We start from the raw sequence: 22,958 nt of genomic DNA, 5'->3' as shown, positions 1-22,958 counted from the left end.
AATATTTCATAAATGCTCTGAAAACTCTGGAAACTAATTTTGCAAAACATAGTTACAGGAAACTAGATGTTTTTCAGTTATGCTTTATTTTTTTAATTCTTCAACAATTGGAAATATGTAATGGAAAGAGAATATACAAATCACTTAAAATAATATGAATAAATATAAAGATCTCATTTGGCAGACTACTTTTTGTCTCTATTAGTAGCATTGTTGGTTGTTCATTCCTTATATTGTAACATATCTGTCATTCTGGGGGGAAAGAAAATAATCTGCTGCAGGAATAGGAAATCTGTAGCCTTTCAACTATTGTTGAATTCCAATCCCACCAGCCCTATCCAATAGGACCAGTGGTCAAGGATTTCCAACAGATTCCCAGCTATTTGCTTTCTGCCAAGAATCTTATGACAGAAGACATAGTTTGCATACATGCAAACATATTATATTCTCAGGAAGCCTTTGATATAAATTAGATTGTGAGGCAATAACAGGCCCAGAATCACCCAATGAATTTCATGGCAGAACTCAATGAGTGATTGATTACTGAAGTGATCCAGTGTTGAAGTGATCTGGCAGTAAAATTTCAGGCACCATAGAGATGGAAGGAAAGGCCGTCACATTTTCAGGATGACAGAGAGCACTTGGAAGAAGTCTTAGCTCAGTTGACCTCAGATGTCTTACAAATGAAGGTGAATATATGTGTCCCCTCAGATGTCTTAGCTCAAATGATTCCGGATGAAAAACTCATTATTCGTTGTCAATATCTTACTTGCAACTTATTTTGACCCAATGAGATTATTGCATTGGATGGCACTACTAGTCTATTTGAAGAAGGGGAGACCTGACCTTAGGGACAGAGTCAGGCATTACACGATTTTCTGTTGCCTGTCTCTTCAAGAGGCATTTAGCTGTATTGAGCCATGTGTACTGAGACCTCATTTCTGGCTAAGGGGTGTTCAGGCTTTGGGCTGAACACGCCTTTCATGCTCCAGCATGGAATCCATTACCTAAAAACAGAGCTCCTGATCTTCCCAATTGTTAATGATTTATTAAAGCAAGCCCCTGCAAGTCATCTTCACAGAGAATTAAATAGGGCTCTATATTTCTGCTCAGCTTACCCATTCTTTTTTCTTGGTCATAAGCCTTATCCCCATTTTGTGTCTCAAAACAACATTTGCTTGTTGTTATTCTTATCATTTATATTTTTCTTCTTTCCATGTACAAAACATACGTGCATGTACACATAAACACACAGTACTGTATTTATTCCATTCATTTCAATTTCATGCTCTTTGCTTTTAAAACAATGCTTTAAAGCAGTGGTTCTCAACCTTCCTAATGCTGCGACCCTTTAATACAGTTCCTCATGTTGTGGTGACCCCAAACCATAAAATTATTCCTAAAACCATTAAAAATATGTGTTTTCCGATGGTCTAAGGCAACCCCTGTGAAAGGGTCGTTCGACCCCCAAAGGGGTCGCGACCCACAGGTTGAGAACCACTGCTTTAAAGCATAATGTGACTTGTATGCCCTGAGAAATGGATCAATTAGAGAACAAAAGGGGCTTTGGAAACCTCAGTAGAGGCCACCTACTCTGCCTGAGTCCCTATTTCAGCATCAGTTTCATTGGATCTGATATTTTTTTTCTCCAATATCAGCTGCAATTGGGCAATCAATTCATTATTAATGCAGAGATCCAAGATAATGGCTTAATTTCAGAAGAAATAACCAATAATAGCTGGATGAATCCAAGTTAGTGAAACTGTCTTAAATCCTAATATGTAATCTATTAATATGCTTCACTTCTCTGAAATTTTGGAAATATTTATTTAAAATTGATTTAAAAAAAATAACTAGCTTTAAAGATTCCAAAATAAAGCCCTTCTTGTCCTGCTTCACATTTTCCTGTTTTAAACATCAATGGCCAATTACTTTCAAAAAGTCTTTATTTTTTATCTGAAACTGTGCTTTTCTTTAGCCCCCAATTTGAAATGTGGTAGCTTGATTTCTTGCTCAGTAGAAACAGGAAAGGGGGCTAGAGGGGCTTTTATTTCATTCTGATTTCTTCCACTTTGTAATGTATAGAAATGCAAACTGTTCACTTTTTCTTTTTTCTCTATTGTCATTTGGATATATATATATATATATATAGAACTAGCTAGATGAATCTAGAAATATATATATGTGTGCGTGTGTGTGTATACACATGTACGTGTGTTACTGTAGAACCCTCCAGCCAATTATGAAATGCACAGATACCTTTCTGTACTTATTTATGACTCTTAAACATTTTGGTTTCTTAGATTTCATGTTTAAAAGGGAAAACAATTACATACATTGTTAAAAAAATAAGTTCAGTTCAACTTTACTTAAATTTTAGCTTTTGCCAAGTGGAAAGATCTGTTAAGCTGTTCCAGAGATTCTTTTAAGATAAAAGGCAGATTTTAAAAAGTTAGAATAAAATTAAAACTTTTGAATCCAAATATATTTCAATAAAATTATCAGAAAAATTCAGAATCTGAATTATCTTCCTTCACCTGGTCATTAGGCTAATTATAAGATTGCCTCTTCTGATTTCTGGTTTTAGGGACACAGAAATTAGGAACTCTTTTGCCTCTAAACCAGAGAGGCATACACTGCTATTCCAAACAATCATATTAACAATGTTGAATTTAATTTTTATTAAGGTAACATTAAGCAAAATTAAACTTAGTTTTTGTTCTGCCCAGCCCTCTTTATCCTGCTCCACCCACCTTATAAAATGTAACCCACAACACACCATTAAAGACTGCAAGCTGCCTGTGTCCTGAATTACTACCTCCACATTAGCATGTCTCCAAACACCAGCTACTGGAGAATAGGAGTTGGGGAGGACTGTAGCCATAGGTAGAAAAGGGTGGAGATAGGTGAGGAAAACTACTGCACCCCAGTATTATGACACAAGTGCCATCCTTTATCGATCCTTAGTAGAACACCAACTTCTCTGAGCTGATATCTTTGGTAGGTTTTCAACTTATAAAATACAATCAGCAGTATTGCTGTTCACCTATCCCCGAATCATCCAATTCTCTCTGGAAAACCAATTAAAACAACTTGATAGGTAGATATAGGAGTAGAATTCTATTAAACTCAAAGAAATGCTGACTTCCCTTATAAAGAAATCCTTTCAATGTTCATGTAAACTTTTCACATAATGGACCTCCTTTACAGCTCTTTCTTTCGGCCCATACACTGCCCTCCCATTTCTTATTGCGCCTCCCTCCCTCCCTCCCCCCCCTTATATCTTTCCCTCATGGTCACCTTATATAATGCCTCCATCTTTTGAGGGAAATCACTTCTGGCCTATTCCCTATTACAAAGAGAACCTTAAATCTTGACATTTTCTGCTTTCATCTGCTGCTTTTCTTGCATGCTGTTGGGACTTTTTGTTTCCTTTAAAATTTTTAAATGTTACATAGTAACTTTTTAAAATTTTATTTCCCAATGGCTGTGCTATTTAGACAATTGGTAAATATGCCGATACATAGATAGCAAAAAATATGTTTACCTTGATGGATCAAAAGAAAAAAGAAAAGCTGAGTCAAAAGAATACTCAGAGCAAAGCAAAGGGGTCTGAAGTACATTACTAAAGAGTCATTGTCTTTTTCCCATTCTGCCCTCCAAATGTGGAGATTATTGTTTCTTTTTTTTATTATTGCATTCCTGATCAAACAGAAGGTAGGTATTTTTCTCCCTCCGCACGTTCACTTCTACAGATCAGCCTGTTGAAAAGCACCGTAGTTTGATTAAATGTTATTTTTCTGTCTTTCTATTTCTTTCTCTCTCTGTATCTCTCTTTCATTCTTTCTCTCCTTCTTTCTCTCTCCTTACGCTTGTCTCTTTTTGGTGGCTCTGTACAATTTTCATTGTATTTTTTTTAACAGCTACAAAATCATGCTTTTCTTTTTCCCCGTGTTTTTTCTTTCTTTTTTTTAAAAAAAATTGTTATATTGTTAGAATGCATTTCTGTGTGTTTTCAGCTCTTCGATCTTGTGTTTGTTTTCATAAATGGTATAATTATGTCAGCTGATTTGATTTCCTCTGTGTGGTTTAAGTATGATTTTTAATATGGCTGATTAAACATAAGTCATTTAATGATCCCCATTAAAGAATCTTTAAATAGAGGGACTATCCATAGAATCCTCATCGTTGAACTTATATACTGATTTAGTGGTTACTGACTTTGCAAAAGCTGTGAAAAAAATAATTCCAAATATACAGTAGTAATCACAACTTTGTGATTACTATAGTAGCATACACAACTTTGTATACTGTACAATTCAGAAACATAAAGGTTTCTATTTACACCAAAGCATCAGTTTCAAGGGAAGCAAGAATAATTTTAACAACCTTATTAATCTTAAGATATCGCCTAGACAGGGTTTGATAATGAATTACAATACAGGTAGTCCTTGTTTAGTGACACAATTGGCAACAACAACTGACGTGGTCACTAAGTGAAATCATGAGTATGTTACTTCTGCTTTCCTTTGTTCTATAGACTGGGAAGGTTGTAAATGTGAGGATTGGTCATAAAGTTACTTTTTTGTCACCATCATAACTGCAGATGGTTGTTAAATAAGGTAATTGCTAAATGAGGACTGACTGTATACATTTTTAGTTTGCCACAAACATTTATTTGTATTTTAAATGGTGGCTCCTGATGAGGTTCCAAGTTGGGCTAGACTTCATATGACATTACTTCATGGAAAGTTAAAAGAAGTTAAAAACTAGAAGACTAAGATAAATGTCAGTGTATGACTAGAATAACACTGTTTTGGAGTGACTCCATTGACTAGATCTAACTCTGATGCAACTTTCAGGAATATTTACAACAAAATAAGCCTTCGGATGCCTTTTTTCTTCTTGGGAAGTCATTGTCAAAAAGTATCGGAAAGCAGCTTCTCTGATGGTTTGCTCTCCCACTCATTCCTATGTGGCCAGTCTAGGAAATCATCCCTCCTTCCCTCAACTCCTCTGCACTTTGTCCCATATATTTTGAATTATCTTAAGAAAAAGGACACGGTTAGCTCTAAAACATATGAAGTTTTTAAAAATAGCCTTGAAAATAGCTGAAAGGATAGCCAGCTCCAGAAGTTCTTGACCTAAATCAGGTGTTTTTCTCTGGACTTTAAACTCTTCTCATTCAGCAAAATAACACATTATAAAGGTCCATAATCAATAAGGATTTGGATTTTTTTGGCCCCTTCTACGTCCATTCCATAGCCAATTACCTCAAAGGTTACTTAAAAGTATATCCATTTTTCTTTTCCTGTAAAGTTTACTTGGTTATCCTTTTGTATACTCAGGTTTTTCTCCTCCTTAGTTTTGCTTAGGGATAAAGCAGCCTTCCCCAACCTAATGTCCTCTGGATTTAGCTTTGGTGGAAGTCCAGCATATCTGGAGGGTACTGGATTGGGAAAGATTAAGGTAAGGCAACTGATGGAATTGGTCCTCGACCTACTCCAAAGCATAATCCTCCATCCTCTTTGCTATACCCTTTTGCCCCGTGTTCTGATATCTTAACAAGAATTCCTCAGTCCCTTATCCTCAGGTGTATGAACAGTAACCCTATAGGGTTCTTCCCAAGTTTTCCAAGGCTGGCAAACATTTGCTTGCCTGTCATAGTTCACATTTTGGGAAGCAGCAGCAGAAATTAAGTATCTGCTGCACAGTAAAGCAAATACCATTATCACCCAAATCTTAATCCTAGAGTACTGATTGCCAGAAAGCTTGAGCTATGTGGTAGATTTCAAGATCTGTTTCTGATATTGACTTTCTGCAGTCAATTGACCTAACATGAAACATCTAAACAACTGAATTGGGCCAAAAAATGCACGCACCCCAATGGATTTTGAGTTTCATACTTCACTATGTTTCCAATTATTTTTCTGGGGATAAATTAATTTGCTCCATTTAATGCATGCTTATAAGCCTCCTATTTTCCTGGTTCAAATCAGACCCTTCTTGCTTTTCCATCTTATGCTGTTTATTGCACGGGACATTTGTAATGAAGCAAATCTGACTTGCACCAAGAAATGTCCAGAAAGTAAAGAATTGTTAGAGGTTCCTGCAAGATAGGTCACTGATATGGAGACCATTTCTCCAATAATCCTCCTCTGATTTAATGCACACTTTCATAAACACACAAGCACAACCTTTTAATAAGCTCTTTTTATCAATCTAGCATAAAGCATTTTGCAGTCTATCAAACAGCACTTCAGCTCAGGTTAAGAAGCACAGAAAGATTGGAACTGCTTGCAGTATTGGGATCCCCCATGCATGTCAGAGAAAATCCAGAAATGTCACAACTGAGCACAAAAACGATTTGAGGACAAAGCCCTGCATAATGAAACAGGGCTTGGAAGGGATGGATATATTACCACAATTGTCTAGTTAATTAACTCATATCAGAATAATTAGATATGGAACAAAAAGAACAATCTGCTCACTACTTCTTGATCGGTTTTTCCATCATTATTTGACAAATGTAATCCTGCTGGAGCAGAATACAAGACAAATCCATCATGGAAAAAATATTATTTGATATAATACTGGCATACTTTGTAAGTAGAGAACAACTATATCATCTCTGTACTTCCTGTCCTTTCTGGCCTGAATCAGATGGTTTTCACAATCACCACCCCAATTCCAGTACATACTGAACAATTTGAAGGAGTTAAAGACTGTTGCCTGAGCTCATGGTGGTGCTAGTTTGGTGGTGGAAATGCTAACTTTTCAGAATGACATATACTGATTTCCTTTTGTTTTCTTGTTCATGCTGAAGCCTCCATAGCGTGCCTCACTGGTAGGTATATACATTTTAGAAGGATTGCTAACTCTCTTGAGATTTAGTTGGGCATGCTTGGAAAAGGTAGATTGGCCACCAGCTGAGCCCAGGCCGAATCCCCTCAGCAGGATTGCCATTGACCAGCCCCCTGATGTTAACCAGTGGAGCTCCTTAGCTCCAGCAACCCAAAAGCAAAGGGCAACATTTAGACATGTCCTTTTGCAACTACTGCCATTTGAGAGGCCATTTTGACCTTATTGATTGATTGATTTAAAACATTCATATAGCTGCCCATCTTACAGCCAACTCTGCAATCGACTTTGAGACATGATATACATGTTTTTGCCAATGGAATATAATTCAAATGATTGAAATTTACAGAGCCCAAGGGAAAGAGATTCCTTTCATATCCTGACAAGCTTGCTAAAGGCTTTCCAATCCTTTCCCAATGTTCCAGTTTTCAAATCATTATCCAGTTTTTCTTTTGGGATTAGTTAGAGGATATTTTTCCTTTTCATAGATGCATGCAAACTGTGTTACAATTTTAAAAGTTCCAATCCCTTTCCCCAGATTTCTACAACTCTAAAAAAGTAGGGAAAAGTGTCTTCTATCTTCCTTTAATTTTTAATAAGCCTGACATATCTATGGCAGGACATTTTAGAAAATAGAAGCATTATTCCTGCTGTTTATTGGAGTAGTTTTAGACCACTGAACATCAAAAACAGGTTTGGTTTACAAGTTTATTCAAAAAAACAAAAGATGGAAGAGACCCTTCAAATATCTCATTACCCACTTTGGATTTTTTTTTCAAGGAAAGGACTAATGGTAGCCTGTCATAATTAGCAGCACTTGTCCCATGATAGATCAACTGGCAGTGAAATATTTAAATTTGCTTCCAGCAAGATCCATGGTATATATATTTTATAATTCTTCAGAATTATTAAGATCCATTTGCTGCCCCAGTAATTATTATTTATCATTTATTGTTTGGAGGATTTAAAGCAGATAGCTACATATATGGAAACAAGTAAAGAAAGATTAAAGGGACAGGGAATACTTAGCTTGGAAAAAAAAAACAGTGGCTGTGTATATGTTAACACTCTACTGCAGTATTTTCCAATTCTGGCAACTTGAAGATGTGTGGACTTCAAATCTCAGAAATCCCCAACCAACATGGGCTGGTTGGGGAATTCTGGGAGTTGAAGTCCACACATTTTCAATTTGCTAAGCTTGAGAAATACTGCTGTACAGATTCTTGAAGGACTATCACCAAGAAATAGAAACTTGTTCCTTGAGGCAGACTTGAGGAGGGAGTTTAAGTTAGAGAAGGAAAATTTCAATTATATTAACAGGAAATTATTGAAGATAAAATTATTGACAATAGAACCAATTATTCAGAGGATGAATGGACTCTCCCTTGCTGAAGATCTTTAAGGACATTTTTAGCAATCATCAATTAAAGATATACTATGAATTAAATATAAATGTTTCATTAGAAAATTAAACAAGAAAAAAAAGGAAGGGAGAAAGAAAAAATGGATAATATTGGTACATTAAGTATAATGCAGTAATGCTTTACAAGTATGGAAGTTCTTTGTGAAAGAGTTCTATATACATGAATGTGTTTCCTTATTTCTATCAGTGAAATGTTGAAGGACTACACAAATAATCTTTTGGCTTAAGAATTTCCAACCTGACATTTTCCAAAAATATTGTACTACATACTGCATCAAATGGAGCTATCCAGTCAAGTTCAGAATTATACCTCATCAACATATTTGCAGCTCACCAGACTAGGATAGACTATCTGAGATGACAGAGTTATACAATATTACCATCACTCAGAACTATAATATTGGTAGAACATGAAGAAAGAATCAAGAGAGTCCTCATTCCTTCAAGATTTTTAAAATATAATTTATACATACACACTTAATGTGACTTAAAAACCACACATTACAAATCCTGTGCCAAGAATGTTTTGAGTTCTGTATGATGAACTCAAGTCTACATGATCACAGATCTTGGACATTAATATATTTGAAGATTTGGCAAAAAGTGTGCTGAATTTTTCTGTATGTGTCCCCAGAATTTCACTGAGTTTAGTAGTTTTCTACACTGCAGAAGTTGTAGTGGTCATATGCTTATCACAGAAACACATGGAGAAATCCCTTCCTTTCTTCTGACCCAGATTTTCTCCACATTCCCACATCCAGCCTCTTGAGATTTCTCCAGGTGTTGCTCATAGTCTATTGCACCTACATCCTTAGCCAAAGGAGCTAAAGATTTGGTGGCCTGGATTTTTTTGTTTTTTGTTTTTGGAAAGGTGATATTCTCAAGCTATTTCCCAAACTTTAGCTTTCTGAAGCCTTAAAAAGCAAGTCCTTTTTGATGAAAAATATAAAAAAGAAAAGATGCCCTTGAGTCAAGATCAATGTCTGCTGATACCACCCATGCAGTTTCTTAAATCTGTAGAGATTCTCAGTCATCCAGGTCATGGTTGTCCCAAAGGTGCTTTTTCAAGAGTCAACTGGACTTTCTTGTTTTTTTCTTTCAAAGACATTTCGCTTCTCATCCAAGAATCTTCTTCAGCTCTGAAGAAGCTTCTTGGATGATAACGAAACATCTTCAAAAGAAAAAACAAGAAAGTCCGGTTGCCTCCTGAAAAAGCTCCTTTGGTACATGCAGTTTCTTGTTAGCATTACATTAATGGATTGCCATGGCTTTTTCCAAAATATTTTTTCAAATTCCCACCTGATCCTGGAATTCCTAGGTGGCCTACCAAATGCAAAATAGAACCTATTTTGAGTTAAAAATAATTATATTTTTGACCCTAAAAATACCAAGTAGACACTTGGTAGGTAGCATTCCTCATTTTTGTTGTAAATATGTAGCACTTTGTAAAGCTGAATCCCTTAATGCCATTTTGTCCATTATTGTTTTTAGTTCTCTTACTGTAAGAGAAACGAAAAAGCATTAAGTTCATAATTTTCTGCTTTTGCATATGGATATGCAAAAGTCATAATGCTTTGACAGTACTACAAACCTCAGCAGCTCTGCCTCATTGCTTTCCTGGGGCTTTGTCCCCATAACATAACATCCCAGTTTTGGATCTTGGGAAATATAATGTCCGTTTTTAAGATAAATGCCAAACATCTTGGAAACCATATATCCTTGTACTCTTTTACCTGCAATCATAAAAAGAAAATGCTGGTTGTCTGTGTCTATATTGAATACTATATAATGAACAACTGCAATCTTTGTAAAATGCCTCATTCCTTCACTGTCCACCTCATAGTCATCCTTAAGATTCCCTTTGATTGCCCACTAAAGAGTCATTTGCTAGCTACAACTTCTGAACAAGGTTTTAATTGTAAATACCTTTACTAATCAAATTTAGCCTGAACAATATACTTGTCCAAGGGCATCTGGCAGACTTCAGAAGTGGGAAATGTATTTATTCATTTGAGATATATCCCACCTGTCTTTTTACAACTCAAGATGATATATATTTGAGGTGAGTTGGGCTGAAAGAGAATGACTGGCCCAAGTCAACTAGTCTACTTCCATGCCTAGGGCAGGACTAGAATGCAATCTCCTTGTTTCTAGTCTAGCTCCTTAACTAGACTCTTCAGAATCAAAGTGCCCAGTGGTGCCTATTATTTTGTTCTTCTGTAAGAATAATTCAGAGATAGAACATCTCCATATGATGCCAAGTTAGTAGAGACATTTTCAGATAATCTCTGATGTGTGTTTGTAGTACTAAGCCACACACTTGTTTTTAATTCCATTTTGAAATAACCTTGATAATAATGTGAAGGCCTTTTCTGATCAAGAGAAGCCATAAGGAGTTCCTATCAGCATCATGATGTGTATAGATCAGCCTTGCCTAAACTGATGCCCTCCAGATGTGCTGGACTGCAACTTTCATTTTGCTCATCCAGCAGGACCATTGGAAAGCACCATTTTAGGAAAGGCAACATATGTGAGCTTATTAGTGTTTTCATTTCGCTGGCTGGAAAAACTAACCAGAAACATGGAAAATAAGGCTTTGTTTTAATAGGAATAAGGCATTGCACAGTGTATTTAAGTATTATAAGCAAGCAAATTGGTGTTTGTAGGCCCACCCAATTTAACATGACTGGGGCAAAGTACAACTGGGATTCAGAAATTTGAAGGCTACCTTACCATGTTTGTTGAAAAAAATTTGAGCAAACCATTAAACTTTTTAGGAAAAGAGATTTGTTATCTGATCCAGTTGCGTTCTGCCATTCAGTTGTTCAAGGAAAATTTACATTGGTACAGCTTCTTATACTAATGAGGGGATTTTTGAAACTGTTCTGTGAAGGGTGAGACTGAAGATCCATGGGAAATTACAATGATCAGGGTGTCCTAGGAAAAACATTATGGTAACATTGGTAAAAATAAAAAAAAAAGCTTATAAATGCTTGAAATACAGAGAATCTAATGATCTCTGTTATGCTGGTCTATGATCATAATAAAGATTTGATTTGGTAATTATCTCTGTCAGCCTAACTTCTACTATCTTGACGCATTATTTACAGTGATGGGATTCTGAAATAGCACGGAATCCATGTTAAGCTTTTCTGTATCACAATAATTATTTCTTAGAACAAGAAATATCTGTTATGGTTATATATCTTTTTGTTTGCTGGGGGAAAGCCCATCTCCTAAAGTGCGTGTTTCCATACTAAACCCATGGCTAATTTTCCAATAACTAAAGTTAAAAGGGAAAATGCAACAGTGAAGGGAAAGATTTTCCTCTGCTAAAGAAAGGAGAATCCATTAACCTATAATAGAATTAGATTAGATGAAAGGGAGAAATGAAGGAATGCTGTTCTTCTGAAACATTTCTCAAAATACATCTGGTTAACCAAAGCTAATGGCAGAATTGAATGGATGTCATCAGTATGGTATCCTTTCAATGCACAATTTTCAATACCCCTAGTCAGCATGGCTGTTGAGAGTAGAGGAGTTTTGAATTAGGGGACCTGGTTGCTCAGGATCAGAGACAGAATGGAACATCAGGATAAAGAGAGAAATTGCTTCAAATCATCAGCAGACAAAGATGAAGGTGGGCTTCCTGCTTCAGGTCTGGGGGTTACAAATTTCTCAGATTCCAAATCTGGATGGAAACCACACAGTTTGTTGGGAAGTGCTAATAAGACACCAATCATATTCAACTCTCCAAATCAATAAATAAATCCTCATTACTCCCATGTTGTCATTGCTTCTTCATTGGAAGAAAGTCAAGGCACAAAGACCAGTTCTTGATGGGTGTTTTTTTAAAGGAGCCAAACTGAAGTCCAGGTCTGACAATTTACCCAGAGAGAGGAACAAAGAGATTGTTTCCCTCCTTTCCCTAATTGTTTGCTGCAAGGCCCTAGGAGACAAGGGTGGTTTTGTTTTTTTTATTTCTCTTCTCTCTTTCTCTCTCTCTCTCTTTCTCTTTCTTTATCTCTCTTTCTCTCTTGCATTTTTGTCAATCTAATGATTCACTTATATTGCCCAACTTTTCCCTTCTCTTCATACCTTACCTACTAAAGGAGGAAATGCCACTTTCTTGGTAAGTGGACGTTAACCAAGAGGGTCTTAAAAAAAGTGGTAATTTAACAAAAATATTATAAAGTGAAATTTAAAGAAAAATAAAAGAGAATAGAACGCTGGTGGAGACTCTGCACAAAGTTCAAAACCCAGGAAGAGTTCAGAAACTTTTCTTTGTTTATTTTCAGTACTGATGACATTTGTGGAGTTTCCTTTTTATTTAAAATTTGTTTTCCCCCACCCCACCATCCCTTTCCCCTTCCATCATATACACCACCATGTTCCTCCCCATACTTCTGTCTTCTCTTCTACTCCTCGATTGGCTATCAAGAAATAAATTTATTTTTTTAATCCAATCCCACACTTGGACCCCTATTTCTAATCCTTTCTTCATCCCATAATATTCCCTCATCCACATCCTCCCCTTTCTCTCTTTTTAAATATCATTTTAAATCATTACAAAGATTATATATCATGTAATTTCATTTTTCCAAGGTGATTCCCTCCTCCCGATTGAACTTTCCCTCCTATTTACATTTGGTTTTGGTTCATTTTCTGTTTTGCATGCCAGAGATTTGCATGAGCTGCGTTGTTTAAGGACGAGAGATTGAACAGGGGATCGAGGTGCAGAGTAGTTTCTGTGTAGCCTGCCTTATTCAATCATTGTGCATTGCTGTTGTGAATTGCAGCTTTCCTTGTTGGTGGGGGGTTTCTTTTAAAAACCTCTCCTCTCCTTTTTCTTTCTTTTTCCCCCTCCTGCTCGCTCCCTTTTTTTCATTCTGCCAGAGGTTGGGTTCCCTGTCGCCTTCAGCCAAAGGGCACATAAAGACCGAAACCCTATCGCTCCACGCCAAAGAAAGCAGGGGGAACAAACATGGGGCCAAGACCCCCCGGAGGTCCACATCCCCAGGGAGATGCTCTGGAGGAGACAAACCCTCCCACAGGCGCCACACCAGATCCACATCAAAACACAAGCGCAAAGGGCATCGCAGGGCCAAAACCTCTGCAAGCAAGGAATCATCCTGGTCGGTCAGCCATACAGGATATAGCAGTGACTCAGAAGGGTCTACCTATTCACATCAATACCACGCAACAACCGGGGCAGAAAAGAACCACAGGGTACATCTGAAAACGTAAGAGCCAAAGATTGTGGTGCATGTATGACTAATTCAGTGCATGAATGAATAGTTCAATTCAAGCATCCAACCCTGTAGTCAGGAATACCTCCTTGGATTAGATTCTATCTGGGATTGAGTTTAGCTGTATCTCAGTAGCAAATGGGTAGCTTTTGACAGCCAATATTTTGAGTTGAGCAAATGTTCGTTGCGTAAGTCACATTCCTGGATTCAGTACAAATTTGCAAAAATGGGTTTTGTGTACTCCAGACCTCAAAAATAAAAGACCATCTGTTTTGAAAAAAACATGAGGCTTGATTACTGTCCTTAAACTTTTTAAAATTCCTTTTGAAAGGAATTTACATAAAGTATATCCTGTTTTTAAAGACACCAGATTATTCGGAGCAATGGCCAGAAGAAGGTTGGTTTAAAGATAAAGAATAATAAAAACAAATAAGAGATTCGAATATCCCACAATGACATTTTGGACAGCAGATTGTCAAGACATATGGGTCACCTGATCAGTCACCGCAGCAAGATAGATTTAATTTAAATTATAATAATTTATATTATTATAATGATAATAATTGAGTACTACCACTTGCAGGATAATATCCTGCATCTACGATGGAATACCAGTATATCTCAGCCAACCTAAGATAAAAGTTCCCCAGAAAGCATAGTATACTGTAAGTCCTGAAATATTCTGTTTTCTTCCTGTTCTTTGCACACCAGATGTCATTTAAGATAAAATTCTGCTCCAGGTCCTGCTGATGGAAACAGCTTTGTCCACTCAAAAATTGAATTGGAATAGGTTTATAAAGGAACTTTCCCTTTTTGTGAGAATTTAATTCCAACTTGAAAGCTGAACACAAGTCTAGAAAATGTGTCAACTGCTTAATTATCAAAACAAAGTTAGATTGTTTGACTGTCTTTTCCCCACTCTGTTTTTCATTAGGTATCCTTTGTTGTTGTTGTTGTTGTCCTTACATCGTATTCGTTTTAGAGCTCTCTCGACTCTTAGTTCCATCTCTCCCTAATTCTGGCACCATGATAAAATACCTTTATAAAGAGCCATTAATGAGATCAATGGAGAGATGTGACTTGGCTTTACAGTGCCTTGAGTGGCACAATGGAATGAATGATGGTGTGACAGACTTCATTCTTTCCACATTTGAATTTATTCATACAAATTAGCATTTGCATTTTATATAAATATATATGCTCTTTGTCCCCTTGTTTGGTGATATGTATATGGCTATCATACCTCCTGACATTTTTGACTGTCCTATATTTTCAGCTGCCAGTGAGAAATTTCCAGCAAGACCATAAACAAGATGACAGGCTTCTTCACTGTCTCCATCCTCTCTATCCAACATATTAATTGGTTCATTTTCTCTGAAATAATAATAATAATAAACTCTTAGGTCCTTGTTTAGGAGTCTGGTTATTTACCAGTCCCTTACTGTGAATCGAATTGAACATTAAATCTTAAATAATAATATACAGACTAGACAAGAAAGAACCGGAGAAGATAACAAAATACAAAGACCTACAAATAGAAATAGAATGATTGTGGCAAAGGCAAGCAAGGGTAGTACCAATAGTAATAGACGTCTTGGGTGCAATCCCAAAACAACTGGAGCACCACTTGAACACCATTGGCATTGACAAATTCGCCATCAATCATTTGCAAAAGCTGGGAACAGTTTCCATCCTGCGGGAATATCTGGAACTCCATCAAACATCCAGATCTGCCTATCCCAGGTTCTTGGTAAGGACTTGATAGGTAGACAAAAATGCCAAACCCAGTCTGAACATCTGGCTGACTGTGCGATGATCAATAATAATAATAATAATAATAATAATAATAATAATAATAATAATAATCTTACATCCTTCAAGAATATTTTCAACATCATCAAACAACATCTGCTTATACCAGGTCCTTGGAAGGACTCGGTGAACAAAAATGTCAAATCCAGTCTAAACATCTGTCTGACTGTATGACCAATAGTTTATAGTATATCCTACAGACTCTTCCATCCTGAGAAGAACACTGCAATGTCATAAAGGATTTCTACAAGACTTTCTTCCATTAATTTTTCCAAAATCTTTATAGCCGTCTGAAGGGTGCCTATTCAAAACCAATGTGCTTTACTTTGGTCATTAACCAGACTCAAATAACCTTTAAATCAAGGAAACAGGCAGAATCAAAAGTCCTATTGTCCACCTTCTTCCCATACCTGTTTCTGACATGATAACCCATGTCTTTCTATGGAAGAGATTGATAGAGAATGCCACAACCGGCTTTTCCTTTCATGAGAAAGGAAAATACTACAGTTGTATTCAGTGGCCATTGGGTGATCATTCTAATGTCCATATAAATACCCTAAGGATTTATTTAAATAAGATGTCCCATTCTGTTCACAAAGTTAGTAGAATTCATATCAGTTCTTTGGAAAGCATTTAGTATGAGTGAAGCAAATGGCATGTACAGGTAATGAGATATCTGTATTTGGGTTTGCATCTCTTCTAAAACAAATCTAATGCAAATTTTCCAAATTGGTACTTTCCAGATTGTGTTGAGACTCCAACAAGCAAAATTTTCTATTGAAAATATTGGAATGTTAGCATCCCAACATATATGAAACCATCAGATTAGGACAGATAGATCTAAATAGCAATCTCTTTTTTTGCTGACACATACAGCATCTGAGAAAATATGCAAGAGCAATGCACTGGAGTAATATAATGAATAACTAAATTAGGTTATCAGCTCCTTTTAACCATAACAAAATTGAACTTCCGGATTCAATAAGTGAAAACTTATAAAGAGCTGAGGGTGGAGGTCAGGAGAACTACTGTGGCAACTACAGGAAGTGGGAGCTGAATTAGATAGATCTGTATTCTAATCCAGGCTTTTCCTAGGTCCTTAAAAGGTAACATATTTTGTGCCCATACCTTTGCATGGATCTGAGCTTGAGGCCATTTAAATTTTAACCCACTGCATCTTTTAGGGTAAAAGAGAGGCACCACCGGGGAAGACCACATAGTTGTTCTCCAACTTCAGCCAAACACTCCAGACACAACTCTGAACGAAAGAGGAGTCTATCTCGAAGCAGTTCCTGGAGCTCCAGCCGGTCTCCATCAAAATCCCGATCCCGATCTCGGGAGAAGAGAGCTGGGCGCAGCAGGACTCGATCGGGATCACAGAAAAAAATAACAAGCAGCAGGTATGGAGGCTGCAATCCCTACTTCTAACAAGGTGGGGAAAGTGATAGTTCTTGCCTGAGAACTTTAGGGGCATTTTTAATGCATACCTTTTCATTGATTTAAAAAAAAAATTGCTCATACTATGATTTGAAGTATATAAAATGGTAAGAAAGTTACCATTGCTTTTAACAATTGTGCATTTTGCGTACACAACAAACTGAGGAACAAATGCAGGACTCTTTATGATGCTTCTTCCAAGCCATGATTAATACCTGTACACATATTACTTGGTTCAAAATATAAATATATTTAGTCTAATCTGTCCTGTTCCTCTCAAGTTTGCAGAATGGAGAAAGCAATGGTAATTGTCGTTTTTAACAGAGCCCTTCCTGGTGAGTTGCATGCTCATCTGGTGTGAGCTATGGTCCATTAAGAAGAGACCCAGTTGCTGTTCTGGTGAAAATTAAGGGCTGGGTCAGACCTCAAAACCAAGAAAGTTACGTGGTGGTTCTTCCAAGCAGATTTCTTTATTGTTCCACACCTATACACAGAATCTTGCCAAACGGAAGTGTCCATACTATCTACATTATTCATATACTCTGAAAATTATTAGGAAGTGGCTAATAGTAATAGTGAATACCCTTTTTCTCTCACACAAACTATTTGAACTGAGCTGCGTCTTACTCCTCTGGAATGCACCCTCTCCTCCCTGGGGATCTCTGGCCCACTACTTTCCACCACAGGTTATGAACACAATGCAGGAGAAGGGAACAATGGTTCTAGAGTGAATTAGAGATGAGTTGGACAGATTGTCATGTAATAAAACTCAGATAATTAAATTAAACTTTATTAAATTCTCCGGCACCAAAGCATCTGCTCAGTTCCTTTATTTCTGCAGTCTACCACTGCAGAAATTATAAAGTGTTGAAAGAGTTCCAGATTTGCACACTCTTTTGTACCATTTTCACTGGGTCTATTAAAGAATAAAGTCTATTAAAATGCTGCTTTTTAAAGATATTGGGAAGTTGGTTTTGTTTTTGTTTTTTTCAGAAATAAATTGCTTTTTCAATTCAGGCAATAGTAGCCTTCTGCAGTGCAGTTTTAGCATTAATATTTTATAAGCAGGGAGAGACATTTGGACATAGACAGTACATAAACATGTAAAATAAATGTTATATCAGTGTTTCAGTGTGGGTTTGTTTCTAGGCCTGGTGGGAACTTGATTATTTTACCTACAACGCTTAGCCCAGGATGTCCACAATCTCATAACCTGAACTCCTCAAGTCCAGTGTGTCTTAAATATGTATGGAAGTAGCATTTAAATGGGATTGTTTTTTTTTAACAACTAGAGAGAAGGACAATGAGCCACGAACACGTCATAGTGACACAGAACCAACCCGTGCCCGACGACGTTCCCGCAGCTACTCCCCCATCAGAAAGAGAAGGCGTGATTCACCAAGTTTCATGGAGCCTAGAAGAATCACTAGGTAAATATTAGATTCTCCATTCCTATGGCAAGCCCCTGAACCAGGGGTAAAATCCAGGAGGTTCTGACAGGTTCTGGAGAACCGGTAGCGGAAATTTTGAATAGTTTGGAGAACTGGTAGCGGAAATTTTGAGTAGTTCGGAGAACTGGCAAAAACCACCTCTGGCCCCAGAGTTGGGTGGGAATGGAGATTTTGCAGTATCCTTCCCCTGGAGTGGGGTGGGAATGGAGATTTTGCAGTATCCTTCCCCTGGAGTGGGGTGGGAATGGAGATTTTGCAGTATCCTTCCCCTGCCACGCCCACCAAGCCACGCCCCAAGCCACACCATGCCCACCAAGCCACGCCCACAGAACCGGTAGTAAAAAAAAATTGGATTTCACCACTGCCCTGAACATGTGGGACAAAATTTGTTATTTACAGCAGATCTTGGAAAAAAGCTTTTGAGTTTCATAGAATTCTTTTTCAAACAAAATGTAGAATAAAAAATTGAAAAATAAAATAAAATGCTTGTAGAGTTCATGGCAGATAATTGCTGATCTGAGAACTTGCAAAGTGTACAAATGCAAATTGATTTCAGAAGAATTAAGGCATTCTCTGAAATTTTTAGAAATCTGGTCCTATTTAGTGATTTAAAAATTCCTTGATCTGTATTATCCAAACATCTACCTTTCCAGAGGTAACAATACAGCATATGCCTAGCACTCACAGATTTCACTGGAAACAGATTTACATGACCTGCTTCATATAGAAAAATATCCTAAAAGATTAATATTCTTCAATTTAATGTCTGCAGCTAAAAAAGAATACATCCAAAAACATTGTACAAACAGTAGCATTATATAAAAACCAGCCTATGTTGAAGAAACTTGACATTAATAAGTAGTACAATTAAGCCAAGAAATTTGCATGTGGCAAATTTATCTCTATCTGTTTGGGGAAAATTCTACAGAGTAAAATCATCATAAAATAAATAGGCCAGAACATTATCTCAGCATTAATAAAATGTTGTTTGAAAGCCACCTGGTCACTTACGTGTGATGGGCTGTTTAGAAATTTGATAAAATAAAATAATAACATAAATAAAATAAAATATAAAATAAAATAAAATTGAAAGAGTTCCAAAAATAAACATTAGGAAGTTTATTCAACTAGTATTGAGACCAAACAAATAAAGATGACTGTGAAATTTAGCTGGATGTTACCATATTATATTTTCAGAAATTTATATAACATTTTCATAGTGTATTGCACTTATACAGATAATATTGGCATTAATGGAAACATTTTTATTTAAATTATTTAGCATTTAAAATATTTTCATCTCTGAAAGATGCATAGGCATCTACAGGGGAAGAAGAGGAGGCACTGGGGGCTTGAGATACATTCGGACATCTATTGGGGTAAAGGAGGTTAGAGTTTCCAGCAAAAGAGATAACTAAAGGTCTTATCTTTTTTCACTCTTATCTAGAACTTGCCTCTGATACAATGTCTAACTCCATAGAGTAGTCAGTCCCAAACCTGACTATGTTCACAATTTGCACATGTATTTGAGTCCGTGTTGTTCCTGCATGTCTACTGAGTTCTTTGTCTAGAAAAGCTTTTGCTTTACCTGGCATACAGATAGTTTTCGACTTATAACCACAATTGGAACCAGATTTTTTTGTTGTTAAACAGGGCAGTTGCTAAGTGAGTTGTGCCCAATTGTATGATCTATTCTACAAGAGTTGTTAAGTGAATCACATCAGCTAAGTGAATCACACAGTTGTTAAGCAAATCCAGCTTCCCCCGTTGACTTTGCTTTGTTGGGAGTTGCTGGTAAGGTCACAAATTGCAATCACATGACCCCAGCATACTATAACCCTTGTAAATACATAATGGTCATCAAGCGCCTGAATTTGGACGATGTAATTTTGGGGATGCTGCAATGATCATAAGTGCGAGAATCAGTTGTACGTCACTTTTCTCAGTGCTGTTGTAACTTTGAGCAGTCGCTAAATGAAAGGTTGTAAGTCGAGGACTACCTGTACTAAGTTCTCTATTCCTTAAAAAAAGAAAAAGTCCACATATCTTCAAGCAGCTAAGGCTGAGAAACCCTGTTTTAAAAGCTTTGGTCTGTAATGTCTGATAGACCTTGACTTTTTGCATTAACCTGTCAGTTGTGTTTCTCTATAGAAAATACACAGGAAACATATTCGGGGGCCCAAATTCCCAAAATTGTTATTACAGAGAGTCAGTCAGTCTGCTTTTTCCTTCTTCCTTCCAGGTTCTTTTTTTTTTTCCAAGTTACACAGAAGCAAACCATGAGTCAAATTAAAGTTAAATGTAAAGCTAATTCATTCACTCACAATATTGGTTTGATGTAATTCCTTTAGTTGCCTTTCCAAACTCAGATTACTCCAGATCTCTCCAACTAAAAATCCTACCAGCTTCAGTCGTGTGACTAGGATAATGGGATTTTTACTCCAGTATAGTTGGAGGACATCAGACTGGGGAAGTGTGCCTTAAAATTAACTTCACTCCCCTCTGCCTCTTCTTCCTCCCTTCTTCCTCTCTTCAGTTGCAACCAGCACTTTATAAACTCATAGGTTATTATCAAGGAATTTGGAAGTTTTTCTAATCAACTAATATAAACTGGCCAGTGTCAATTTATTGGGCATATGGGTAGCATATAACTTATACATAATTAAATAAAATATTTTGATTCACAAGTTTATCTTTTTCTGCATACATGACACCTACAATGTAGAATATTTAAAAGTCACTTTCTTATTACTTCCTTAATAATCACTACTCCCTCAAACTCACTATTGGAAGGAGTTCAGCTTTGCAGATTTATGAAAACCTTTAGTCAAATCTAAAAGGCAACTGAGCTCTATTGTGCTCATTATTCTTGTGCAAATGTAACTCCCTTCACTTACCAGTTCCCCACTTGTTCTTGCTGTCTTCTGCTTTGCTCCCCCCACTGTCAAAGATGCAAATCTCTCCTTTTCCATCCTCTTTCAAGGTTCTTCCTGAAGAAACTTCAAGTGAAGCCCATAACGGCAGGGCTGGGTTACCATGGTAACATTCTCCTCCATCAGAAACCTGCTGTGTGTCCTTGAATCCATCACTTTGTGAAGCTTTGTAGAGCTATGCTTTACCACTTCTCTCTCTCTCTCTCTCCCTCTCTCTCTCTCTCTCTTGTCTCATTAATAATGAAGCTAGGATGATGAGTATATCAGTTCAAGTGTTGCTTTGATTGGTATCTAATGGCTGAGAAAATTATAGATGGGTTTGGTGTTGATGAAACAAGTTGGTTTCTTTCTAGACCCTCCTATCTTCCTCACACATTTCATGTTCTCCACAGGGTATTGCTTCACCTTCACGTTCCGACATCAGGAGAAGTTTATCTGGCTGCAGATGGGAAGAATGGGACTTTTTCTTGTCCTCTAAGATTAGAGGACTGGATGAAAAAAGGGCTACATTTTTCACATATTTTAAAAATTGCCCCCTGGGAAATTTCTCTGTCTCCATGCTTTAGTAACAATTTGTCAAAAGGGTGAAATGTTTTGAATTTCAAAAAATAGGAAACATGGCCCTCCTTCTGTGTGATTTTATGACATGTGAAATTAAATCTGCCACTATGACATAATGCTGATTCCATGATCTCTGACTGGTTTATTTTCATAGTCAGTAAGGGCAAAACATTGCAAACAGAGGTAAGTTTTGAAGTGATATAAGTAATTATTTTCTCTTCCACTCCTTTTTCATATGAAAATTACTCTCTAACAAAATGTCTATTGCTGAAGATGATACATATATGCCTTTGAGTCAGCATTGACATTTGGCAACTGCCTGGATGTTTCTGAAGTTTCTGACGTTTTCTTGGAAACCTAGGGCAGCCTAGGGCTGCAAGGATATGATTGGCCCAAGGTCATCCACTTGGCTTCATGTTTAAGGTGGGACTAGAACTCATAGTCTCCTGGTTTCTAGCCTGATACCTTAATCTTTATTATACACCAAACATTCCCAAGATATCAAATGAGTTCCTTAGGCCTAAATCTATGTTGAGCAAAACAACTAATTGACTTCCTATCACCCTGCAATTGGGGGCAATTTAACATACATCCAGACTGTCTAAGCAATTTGGGCACACCTTGCAGCATTGATTAGCCATTAATTTGCATCCAGCCCAAGAGAGAGAGATTCTCTCTTGTGCAACATAACAGTACTGTGAGCCTAGCTTTAGTAGAGATCTACATTCAGAATAAAGAAATTATCTGTATATCACCCATAGAGATATCTAAACTGGCCTGCAATGCAAGAAAAGTAATGAAAATTCAAGTGGAATCTAAAATGTTCAGAATGACTCTGAGGTGCATGTACCAGGTTATTTGAAACTGGGGGAATCTGAAGATTTATTGGAGTGACTGAAGGCAGTTTCACACATACCAATGTCCACAGAAGGGTTGCAAGTGTAAATACACACCATCAATCTAACTGATCTCATGCCACCCCCAGTATATTCAGTATATAGTCTATTCACTCATTTAATTGTTTTATTCAATGCAATCAAGGTATGCCTGATCCAGGATACTTCCAACTGTTTGCACTGAGCCTTTATTCAAGATTCTGTGATTTAGATCAATGATTCTTTCAGCCCAAATTAACAGGCTTGAAATTATAATATTTAAATTATATATACCCTGGCTTGGGACTGTAGTCAATGTTTATAGTTAGTATCTCCTGGGACTTTAATTCTGTGGA

General features: G+C 36.9%; 1 protein-coding gene across 1 annotated transcript in view; it reads left to right on the top strand.

Moving 5' to 3' along the window:
- SRRM3 (serine/arginine repetitive matrix 3) overlaps positions 1-21,754 on the top strand; it is a 78,100-nt gene extending 56,346 nt beyond the window's left edge. The window contains exons 11-14 of the mRNA XM_070945963.1: positions 13,181-13,527; positions 16,530-16,745; positions 18,075-18,212; positions 21,559-21,754. Of these exons, the coding sequence (XP_070802064.1) occupies positions 13,181-13,527; positions 16,530-16,745; positions 18,075-18,212; positions 21,559-21,754 (897 nt within the window). The remainder of the gene's footprint in view (positions 1-13,180; positions 13,528-16,529; positions 16,746-18,074; positions 18,213-21,558) is intronic.
- The last annotated feature ends 1,204 nt before the right edge of the window (positions 21,755-22,958 follow it).

The sequence above is a fragment of the Pituophis catenifer genome, unplaced genomic scaffold (assembly GCF_029215685.1).
Source record: "Pituophis catenifer annectens isolate HBS135680 unplaced genomic scaffold, rPitCat1.0.hap2 SCAF_1, whole genome shotgun sequence".
Lineage (NCBI taxonomy): Eukaryota > Metazoa > Chordata > Lepidosauria > Squamata > Colubridae > Pituophis > Pituophis catenifer.
The sequence above is the reverse complement of the archived record's forward strand: the minus strand, read 5'-3'. Positions and strand labels throughout refer to the sequence as shown.